Source organism: Trachinotus anak, unplaced genomic scaffold (genome assembly GCF_046630095.1).
Source record: "Trachinotus anak isolate AG129_WGS33_773 ecotype Australia unplaced genomic scaffold, CSIRO_AGI_Tana_v1 ptg000023l, whole genome shotgun sequence".
In the NCBI taxonomy this organism is placed as follows: Eukaryota; Metazoa; Chordata; class Actinopteri; order Carangiformes; family Carangidae; genus Trachinotus; species Trachinotus anak.
This window is the reverse complement of record NW_027273874.1, coordinates 7,613,831-7,624,903: the sequence shown is the minus strand read 5'-3', so window position 1 is coordinate 7,624,903 and position 11,073 is coordinate 7,613,831. Positions and strand designations below refer to the sequence as shown.

At 41.8% G+C, this 11,073-nt stretch overlaps 1 protein-coding gene across 1 annotated transcript; it reads left to right on the top strand.

Moving 5' to 3' along the window:
• Positions 1–312: 312 nt before the first annotated feature.
• Positions 313–11,016, top strand: LOC139606637 (FERM domain-containing protein 7). The gene is made up of 12 exons (XM_071458899.1): positions 313–441; positions 4,571–4,675; positions 4,766–4,808; positions 5,504–5,582; positions 5,724–5,821; positions 6,091–6,205; positions 6,338–6,485; positions 7,047–7,142; positions 7,238–7,401; positions 7,524–7,592; positions 7,957–8,032; positions 8,317–11,016. The coding sequence occupies exons 1-12, from the start codon at positions 313–315 to the stop codon at positions 9,538–9,540; spliced, it is 2,346 nt and encodes a 781-aa protein (XP_071315000.1). The 3' UTR covers positions 9,541–11,016.
• Positions 11,017–11,073: the final 57 nt, after the last annotated feature.

Here is an 11,073-nt window from a genome sequence, read left to right as displayed (position 1 = left end):
GGGAGGGGGAGGAGGAGGAGTAAGAGGAGGAGTAAGAAAAGGAGGAGGAGGGGGAGGAGGAGGAGGAGGAAGAGGAGGAGTAAGAAAAGGAGGAGGAGGGGGAGGAGGAGGAGGATGATGATGATGAAGAGGACTGTAGTGGTGATGAGGAGCCGGTGAAGCCGCTCTCTCGGCGGGCTGCTGCCTCTGGAGGAGCTCCTCTCTGGGTGACGGATGTGATGGAGGATCACAGCTGCTCTGGTTCCTCCTGAGAGAGAGAGAGAGAGAGGGAGAGAGAGAGAGAGACAGAGAGAGAGAGAGAGAGGGAGAGAGATGGGGGACCATCACCAGCGGACCCAGAGACTCGGGAGCCTCAAGAACAAGTCCCGGGTCTCCAAGGAGACGAAGCTCCGGCTGCGCGTGGTCTTCCTGGATGACAGCGAGCGCACGTTCGAGGTGGAGGTGAGTTAACAGCTGGATGGTGTGCGTCACTTCCTCCTCTGTGGCGCAGTGATTACCGGCGCCTTTCAAAACATATATTCATGATTTATCTCATATTTCCCACATTGTTTTTTTTTTTTTAAGTTGATTTTTGTCTCTTTTTGTTTCTGTTCGTCCTGGAGGGAAAAAATCACTTTATCTTGCACTCTCTGCAGATTCTGATTATTCACACTGTATATTAAATATTGTATGCAAATGTACAGCATATATCCACATTATAAAGTCTGTATTAGTATTTAAACAAACCTAAAATGACTTGAATTAGTGCAATAACACAATAACCTGCACTTTAACACAACATGAGACTGTATGACACGGAACATATTGAGTGAGGTTGAGCAGTTCAGCCTTAAAGAGTGTTTTCAGTCAGATAGTTAAATATAACCCGCAGCTATAAACACTAGTGACTCCAAATTTTGGATAAGCCTGTGACTCATTCTTCACTGAAGGTTGGATTTCTCCCACGTAGCTGCAGCTGGTATCTCAATTCTAAATTCAAGTAATGTATAAAGCCTATCTAATCATTTTTTAAGGCCTACGCATCCACCAGATGAACATTGTGCTCACTATTAAAGTGGCAAACTGAGACATATCATTTGAAAGCTGTGTACTTCATGTCCAAACTGAATATATGAGTTATGTTTGCTGATTTCTCAATGTTTCTTCTTCTCAAACTCTCCATGCATTCAAACCAGCAACACCACAATCACCAACCTCTTATACCAGACTGTCCCTCCCTCCATCCCTCCATCCATCCATCCCTCCATCCTCTCAAACCTCTGGGCTGCTGCTGCCATAAGATTTTTGCTTACAGAAACAGAAACTAAGTATCATGAAACAATGGCCACCTCAGTAACATGAGGGCCGTGCAGCCTTGAATATGATTCATTTTTTCTCTCATTCAGTGCATGCTGGGATAAACTGCAGCCTTGGTGCATGCAGAGCTGCAACAATCCATCAGTTAATCGATTAGTTGAGCCACAGAAAATTAATTAATTTATTTATTTATTGGTCTTTCCACAGAAAAGTGCTAAAATGAACCAGTCCCAGTCTCTCAAATGTTAATATTGCTGCTTTTCTTTGACTCATGTGATTCAACAAAAAATATCTTGTGAAGTTGTGAACTGTTGGTCAAACGAACCAACTTCAAGAAGTCACCTTTGGCTTCAGGAAATTGTGAATCCACTGATAAATCAATGAAAATGACAAACTTTCATGAACACTGAACAACTTTCCAACTTTAAAAGCTGCAGCTTCTGTCACAGTAAATGTTCATCATCATTTTTGTTTCACAGTTAGGAATCCTAAATGTCAGATTTGTCAGTACTGAATATTACAATGGAGTCTTGGTCTAAAATGACCAATGAGATGAATCAATGCAGTTTCTGACAGTGTCACAAAAAGTCTCTGTAACAGTCGTATCTGAAGCTGGACCACTGTTTCCTAACACTGGAAGAGACCATTCACCAACAGTGGAAGTAAATACTGAGAAAATATTAACATAGATTGAAAGGACCCAATGAAAACTAAGAAAACAGTCTCATCTTCTTGAATCCAAACAGCTACAGAGGTTCTCCAGCTGTTAAACAGCTGTGTGATGTGTGAACAGCTGGATGTGAAACGTAAACACTCTGCTGTCTATGAACTGTCATGTGCTCTACTATCCAGGTCGGGAGCCGAGTGACGGCCTGCGTTTTCAACATGGTGACGTGACGTCGCCTGCGAGGCAGTAACACAACCTAAAAAGAGACTCTCAGTGTGTGTGTGTGTGTGTGTGTCTTGCAGTATTGTGTTAGCAAAGTAGCTCCATTTTCCACGCCCATGCTTTCTCTGCCAGTTTCCCAGCGGCCTCTGGGACATTAGTCCTCTTTAGAAGAGGAGGAGGAGAGAGAGAAAGATGAAGGAGGGAAGAATAAAAGAACGAAAGAAAAAGGATGAATGAATAGATGGATGAGGGCTAAAATAGACTGTGATAAATATAGTGTATGTGGTGAACAGTGGAGGTAATAAGTGTGATTTACAGACCAAACCCACAGCGCTGTCTTAAAAACAGGTTTCAAGTTGCTTCACTGTGTTTTCTCCTCTGACCCCGATCCTCCAACCTTCAGGGCAAAACCCCAATTAATGATCAGACAGGATGCAGAGGAAAAGAAAAGATGGACAGACTGATGTAAAAAGAGTGGGCAGACACATAGTGTGCATGACGGAATGAGAAGAGGGACCCTTTAAAATCTCTATATATTTAATATACTTCTAATGTTTATAGTTTCAGACATAGTGTACTAAAGTTGTTTTAAAGTACAGTATATGTGGACTTTAAAATTTCTGGCTTTGACGTCACCCAGTGGCTGTTTCTAGAAAAGACGCTGTAGGAAACAGCAGTAGAGGCTGAAAGATCCTCTGATGAAAATCAAGTGTTTCACCTTGTTAACATCCACATTATGTTTTATATATATATATATATATATATATATATATATATATATATATATATATATTTTTTTTTTTTTTTTTAATATAATATTTTTATTTATATAATACAAGACATATGATGAGTGAGATAATCAGTTGACACCATGACTGAGTGTTTCCACCTTAACTGCAGTGAACCAATGACAGTCTCATAAAAACAGTCAGGGATTCATACGTCATAGAACCTGAGGAACCAATCCTGTCAACTTGTGGGGACAGGGGGTGGGGCTAAATAAAGCTGAAACCATGTCAGTACAGAGAGCGAGTGTTAGCATTATCACAACCACTGACACTGTGTCAGCCACTGCCAGTTACAAACTAACAAACAGCATAAACACATAAAAGATGCTAACTATGCTAACTGTTCTGATATGTCTGCTAGTCTCTGATTCAGAGGGGAACACCACTCTCTCCCAGATGTGTGTCCCAGGTGTTCACGACACGTCCACATCAGGACCACCACACCCAGCCGTGCACACACAACCACTGTTACCATCAGATGTTACAGCCAGTTGAAACCCGACTCAGATTTATCTTATATATCAATAGATTTGATAGATGTTTAAATTCCATTGAGCTACTTATCTTATAAATAAAGTCACAACCCTGTTTTGTCTGAGTGGACAGTTGTCAGCCAGCAGAGTGGACAATAAAGTTGCATTCCGCTCAGTTTTACTCTATGCCGCTCCATTGAAACTAACTGCTCTGTTGTTCTGTGGGCAGCCATTTGTTTCCACTAATCACAGGTTAGGCCTGTGTTCTCTTTATAATCGGGTACAGCTGCTCTGTCCCTCCTCTTCCTCCCACACCCTCTCTCTCTCTCTCCCTCTCTCTCTTCCTCATGACAAGTTAATGAGGGACGTCCAGTGACCACCGGTAGGGCACTAAACACCGGCTAGCAGACAGCACGCACTAAAAAAAAACCTTGTGTTGCTGCAGTCAGGGAACAACACAAACACACACACACACACACACACACACACACACACACACACACACACACACACACACACACACACACACCGTCACAGTAATTAGACAGATGAGAGAGAAAGGGAGGAAGACAGAGGGGTAGAGAGAGGGATGAAAAGTTTAAAGAGGAAAGAACAAGTGTAAAGGTTATTGCGTTCATAATCATCCTCCATTGGACTTCTGCTCATAGACCTTAGTATAATCTTGCACTTTTGAGTGGAAAAGTACATGTAAGTTCTTGCTTATACACAAATGAAGATTTAATTAGTCAAACCGAGTGGTCAACATGCTTCTATTATACATGAGCATTCATTTTAAACTGCTGACAACTTGTTTTTCTTCACCAAAACCATAAGGACTGAGGAAAAAATACCTAAAAATCACAGCTTTAATGTGCTGAAGCAGAAGACAGCACATCACCCACTAAAAACATCTAGTTTATATCTCCTATAACAGTGAATACAGCATTACAGACTCTTGTTATGCAAAATTCTGGTGAACTGAGGTAACTGAGTTGGAGAAGATTCAGCCGGAGTCCCCTGAGTGTCCCTGGGCTCCACTTTTAAGAGATTCTCAATTAAAATATCCAATTATCCCTCTCACTTTCCTGCCCCCCACTTTAATTCTCTCCCTCTCTCTCTTTCAGCAAAAGGTTTTAGGAGGCGACTTCTTCAACAAAGTGTGTGGTCATCTGAAGCTGCTGGAGAAAGAGTACTTCGGATTGGAGTTCAGACACCACAGTGGCAACTATGTAGGAATCACAAACGCACACAGAATATTTCAGTCTCTTTCTCCCATACACATATATACAGAATATCATTTTCATGTGGTCGTGTTGCAGGTTTGGTTGGAGCTGCTGAAGCCACTGGCCAAACAGATTAAATGTAAGTTGCTTAAAGTTTCCCGTCACGCTTAGGAAACTCAAAAAACGAATCTAAATACACAGACATGATACACATATTTTTAGATTCATTGTCATCTACACTCCCTGATGATTTCATTTTCTCTGATGTCCATTCCAAATAAATGTCCATAAATCTGCTTAGAAAAAATATATACTCCTTATAACTCCAGAGCTGGCCTGAAAATTGTCACGTTTTTAACTTTTCCTCAGTTTCACAGTACTCCAGTGATAGTTGTCTGCACATCAGTGGGTACATTGCAAACAGGAACTGCTAATAGTTAATTCAGCTTACTTTTAATGGTGCTCATTTGCCAAAGTGAAAACAAATATGGGCTCAAGTTGCAGACCATATCTAACTGACTCCCGTGGGTGAGAACTTAATGACCCAGTAACAGCAGCATTTTAAAATGAAGTAAATCTGCACACATTGTTGGAAATGCTCTACTCTTCCAGAAAAAGGCGTACAGCTTTAATCACCTTCCTCATGTTCAGACTGACGACAGATGCTTTGAGAGTTTTAAGGTTTTCAGGGGGAGATGATATATTCTCGTCAGATTTTTTATCTGAAAACAAAAAGGTTTCTTGTCTCTCATCTCAGTATCTTTGACTCTGTGTGTCCCGTCCCTTCCTACACATCTTGAAATCTCTAATTTCTTTCTCTTTCCTCTCTGTCAGACACCAACGATCTTTTCTTCAGATTTATAGTCAAGTTCTTCCCACCAGACCCAGGCCAACTGAAGAGAGGCCTCACCAGGTAACAATGTCTGTCTGTTTATGTTTTCTTACATTTCTATGGTATCATTCTTTCTACAGATCCATTATGATACTCTCCTATATATTTACCATGCTTTCATACTATGATGATGATGATGATGATGATGCTGTGTGTGTGTAGGTATCTTTTTGCCCTACAGATAAAGCAGGACTTGTCTAACGGCAGTCTAACCTGCAATGACAACAGCGCCGCCCTGCTGGTCTCTCACATATTGCAGTGTAAGCATAAAAATACATCACAGTTAAACTCTACGTCTTATCTGAAAGTTTATATTTGTCATCAAGAGGTAAATCTAAGTCAGTATTGGTGTAATCTAATAATTAAAATTTACTCTAGAGAAACTCTGGAGAAAGAAAATGTACTTTTATTGGTATAAGAATAGTTGGAAACACATAGTTAGAGAAATGAAAGCCTTCAGTCAGTTTATTTACATGTAAATATTGTTTTACCAGGCATGTTTGTGTGTGTCTGTGTGTGTGTGTTACAGCAGAGCTAGGGGACTATGACGAGGAGCTGGATTGTCATCATTTAGAGATGAAGCAGTACGTCCCCAACCAGGAATATCTAGACCACAAGATCATCAAGTTCCACAAGAAACACAGGTACAGAGGATCTGGGATGTGATCTGAGAGCGCTGTTGTGTATTTCTTCATCCAGAACAGTTCTGCTTTGAAGAAATGTTTGCAGAATGGTCAGTATAGCCTGTATTTGTCATCCATCCCGTCTCTCTGTAGAGGTGTGTCTCCAGCAGACTCGGACATCCACCTTCTGGAGGTGGCGAGGAAGCTGGACATGTACGGCATCAGGCCCCACCCAGCCCATGACGGAGAGGGAATGAGGATCAACCTGGCTGTCACACACTCTGGAGTGCTGGTCTTTCAGGTGTGTGTTCGATGGTCTCGATCACCTTTACATAACATCCCACTACTCTGCCAGGAGGAGGCGCTGTTTTGAGTTTCATCAGCAAGTTGGCTTTAGAGATGTTTGTTCATCTGTCACTTTTGTCCACAATGAAATATCACAACAACCATTGGTGGCATTGGCATAATGCATGGTACAGATATTCATGGTCCCCAGAGGATGAATCCTTATGACGTTGGTGATCCCCTGACCTTTCATCTATTGCAAGCAGTAGGTCAAAATTTGTACTGGTCCAATTCTTCAGTTTGGTTGCTTCATATCAGTTGCGCCTTGACATGATCAGATATTCATGTTGTCATGAAACAGGATTTAGAAAGAGGTAAATAAAGTGAGAGATCAATTTCATATCACTTATTGTCACTTTATTATGACTTTATTGATTTTTTGGGATGGTTACACCTACCACTGTAGGATGAGCTGCTTTCCAGAAAGGGATGGTTTGATCTGCAAATAAGTTAAATTTTATCCTTTTGTTTGCTCTGGAAGTCACATTAAACCAACGTTTTCCTCTGTGTTTTCCAGGGAAACACCAAAATCAACACTTTCAGCTGGGCAAAAATCCGCAAGCTGAGCTTCAAACGCAAACATTTCCTCATCAAACTACATGACAAAGTTGGGGTGAGGACCTGACTGGGCAGTGTTTGCCAATAATCCTCAGACTGGATAAGAGCATTTTTTAATATTCAACTGTATGTTGTGTGATATCCATCCAGGCATCATGTAAGGACACACTGGAGTTTTCCATGGCCAGTCGTGATGTATGTAAATCGTTCTGGAAGATGTGTGTGGAGTACCATGCCTTCTTCAGACTGGCCGAGGAACCAAAGGCGATACACAAAACCCTGCTGTCCTGTAAAGGCTCCAGCTTTAGATACAGGTAAAACACACACACAGCGTTTGGACTGAAAACAAAGCAAATTTCTGAATTACTGTAGTTGTCTAAATTTGCTAGTTGTGAATGTTATTATTATAGTATTTCATGTCTTATTTTTGTTGCAGTGGACGGACACAAAAACAGCTGCTGGAGTGTATGGGATCAGGGGAAAAGAAGCCTTCACATTTTGAGAGGTGAGTGTAAATTCATCACCAACAGGAAACTCAATGTCCATTCTTATGAAGGACCAAACCAGTGCTAACCAGTATCACCAGTATCACTTTAAATTTAACAGTTGCTGTTTCTCTTGTTGAATTTACAGTGTATTTTAGACGTTCATCTAACAGGTGCAATAGTACAACAAACTTTAACTCTTTGACGAACTGTCTTGTGTATGTTAGGGGGCAAAGCAGAAGCACCCAGGTAGCAAATGCCAGAAAACTGTGACTCTCCAATGATCATAAATCAACAAAACATTTAAACACAAGCTGATGAAAAATAGAAGATAGAACTTTTTTGGGCATCTGTATATTTAATCTTTTCTTTTTTTTTCTCCAGGACTTATTGTCAGTCAGACTACGATCCCAGACAGTGTCGATCTTCTCCTGATCTCCTCACCGACGTCTCCAAACAAGTAAAAAAAAAAACTACCATTCACAGAGTTCACACACCATGCAGATAATTATGTCTTATAGCTGCACTGATTAGTCAATTAATTGATTACTTGATCAACAGAAAATGAAATGGCAACTGTTTTGATTGTCTATTAACTGGGCTCCACAATATTGTGATGGGCCAAACGACCAAACAATTATCCCATAAATTTAAGAAGTAATAGCAGATTAATCAATAATCAAAATATTGTTAGCTGCAGGCCTTAAAAGGCAGGTCTAATGTTTGTGTGTCTTATCTCCTAAGCTGTATGAGCACTCACACCCCTTCCCTCGGTCGAGCCGTGCCTTGGCAGTCCACAGCCAGGACGAGTTGGACCCACATCACCGAGGCATCGTCGACATTGAAATCAGTGGAGGAGGGGCTAAAAGAAGCCAATCATCTGTTGAGGTCACCCAGGGGTCCCGCCCTGTCACCCATGTCACTCCCCTCTCTCCTCTCCACCAATCAACTGCTTCGCCGAAGATAAGATCAGCTTCAACATCTGTGATGGAGGACATGAGGGGGGGACGCTCCGGGGCTCAGCGACAAGCCCAAAGGTTAGCCGGAGTTTATGGCAACCGATCACGACGTCGGCCCAATCCCCAGCCACACCCGGATGCTGCACAGCAGTTGGTTCTTCTTTACCCAAACAGTCCTGCCTACCAGTATCACCCCATCCTCCCAACATTCCCATTAGCTGGTTCCTCGCCGCTCAACCGACATCCCTACTTGACGGACTATGTTACTGTTTCTTCACTGGAGCGCCTCCCACACACAAGGAGACGGGATTATGTGACAATGGATAGCATATCGCGGCCATCTTTCTATCCGCTAAGCCACGATTCGCCATCTCTTTCACCAATCAGGAGGACCCTCCGCCCATCCGGCTCAGGTGGGCTGGGATTGGCCAGGGTTTACCAGCCGGGAAGCAATGGAGCGAGGTTCTTGGGCATTGGACACACAGAGGCAGGGCATTACAGTGACGACTCCAGTTTCCTCCCAGGACTGCCTCGCCGTGTAGCTAGCCAACCAGATGTCAAGTTCCACCTCTCAAGGAGTTCAAACCCCGCCTTTAACCCAGCCTCTGAGTTTCGTCCCCTTGGTTACTATCCCCACCTGACACGGCCCTCCAGACCCACCTACCTCCCGCTGAACTCCTCCCCTTTGCCTGAACGCCCCACCTCGCTCTGCATGATTGGAGGCACCACTGGGAGCTACAGTGACTCCGACCCGGAGGTTTTCTACCCATACTACTGCCCACCACCCCCACTGGGAAAGGTGGTACGGTCCGCTGGACTAGCCAGGATGAGGTTTTCATCTGGAAGCCTCCAACTGGATGAGGAGGAGGAAGAGGGAGATGAGGAAGATGAGGACGATGGAGCAGCAAAAGAAAAGGCAAAAGGGGAATTAAAGGGTGAAGCAGAGAAGAAAGAAAAGACAAGAGATGAGACTAAAGGTGCTGCAAAGATTACAGAGGTCACACTGTAGATAAAGATGAAAACATTTTACACATGGAAATGGTGCAAAGGTTCATGATATGATCACACTCAAAACTGGCAGGATGGTTTTAAAAAGCACATCCGCCAGACTGTAGATAAAACAAGACAATTGTGATAAATGTGAAGGTTTTCTATGTAAGAGAAGTGTATTGTTGAGGTGTACTGGCAGATGAAATATACTGTTTATGCCTTGTTTTAGTTAAAACCTCAGCTTCTGGAAACTAATACTGTTCAATAGCCAAATTATGGGTTCAAATCTACAACATTTTGAGTAGCAATACCTGGAGAAATTATGTCTATGTCACACAACACCCTAACACATCAAGAATTATGTTAAAAACACATGTTCTCAACATTTTCCCAAACTTGATGCATATTGAAAAGGGACACAAACTTTTCACAAGTGAGTAGAAGACAAATTTGTGCCTCGCTAGCAGATCTTTCCAGAATTCTCAATTTAACCAAAAACTCTTTATAAAGCGCAAATCCCACAAGCTAAACAATGTCAAACAAGCCAAACTAGCCTCAACTGCAGCAATAGAGGTTGTTGATGCTACACCATAAAGAATACTTGTTTTTACCCACATTTGAAGCATAGCAGTGTGATTTCAAAGTTGTCTGTTGGTTGGAATCAGATGTTAACCAGTGTCCATTTTGCCTTAATCAACTTTGAACAATTGTTTAAGGTAAAAACGCCTCACTGGTTTTAGGGAAACACACCTGCTTTGCGTAGCAGAAATTTAAGGAGACTTTTGTAAAGTTAAGGGGTTTTTTTTCAGCTTGGGTTCTCTGATGGAAAACAGTGGATTGCCCCTTCTGGGTTGGGATTGAATTGCTAGGAATAGGCCAGAACGCAAAGGCTTCGATTTACCATTTGATCTATGCTCCAATTATCACCTATAGTCATGAGTTTTGGGTAGTACCTCACCCTGGAGGAGCTGGAAAAAGGTTGCTGGGAATAGGAACATCTGGACTACCTTGTTTAGTCAGCCCCTGCATATGTGGCAGAAAATTGAGGGATGGGTTAATTTTGGCAGCTTTGGCCATAGGATCAATCTTATATATAATCTCCATATATATTTTTTTTAGCAATGGTACTGTGTTCTCAGATCTCAGCAATAACCGCAGTGAGTTATCGTACCAAACCAATGGCCAAAGCTAAAAAATAATTTTCTTGTAATTCACTTTCATTACCAAGTCCTGTTAGGCCAAATGGCCGTGGAAATGGATTAAATGCACTTGACTACTGTTTAAAAGACTTTTATTTGAAATTTTGAGTGATCTCTCAGTGTGACAGTTTCATAGGGTTGGAAAACTTTCTGGGTGATCTAGTTGGGTAATGTATTTGTAATTTTGTATGAATATGAATCGTTCTTGTGAATTCTGTAAAAAAAAAAAAAAAAGTGAACTTATAGAATTTTGTTTATATAACAACTGAATTCATGAATAAAGGATTATACACAAGAAGATTAATCTATATTCTCAGTGTAATTGACCATTTTATTATAATTCTAAGTTCCTT

Bases quoted from the DNA above. Each gene is read 5' to 3' on its own strand.
- LOC139606637 (XM_071458899.1), top strand. From the start codon at position 313: ATGGGGGACCATCACCAGCGGACCCAGAGACTCGGGAGCCTCAAGAAC. The intron at 7,143-7,237 runs GTGAGGACCTGA...ATATCCATCCAG, and splicing joins AACTACATGACAAAGTTGGG to GCATCATGTAAGGACACACT. The intron at 7,402-7,523 runs GTAAAACACACA...TTTTTGTTGCAG, and splicing joins GGCTCCAGCTTTAGATACAG to TGGACGGACACAAAAACAGC.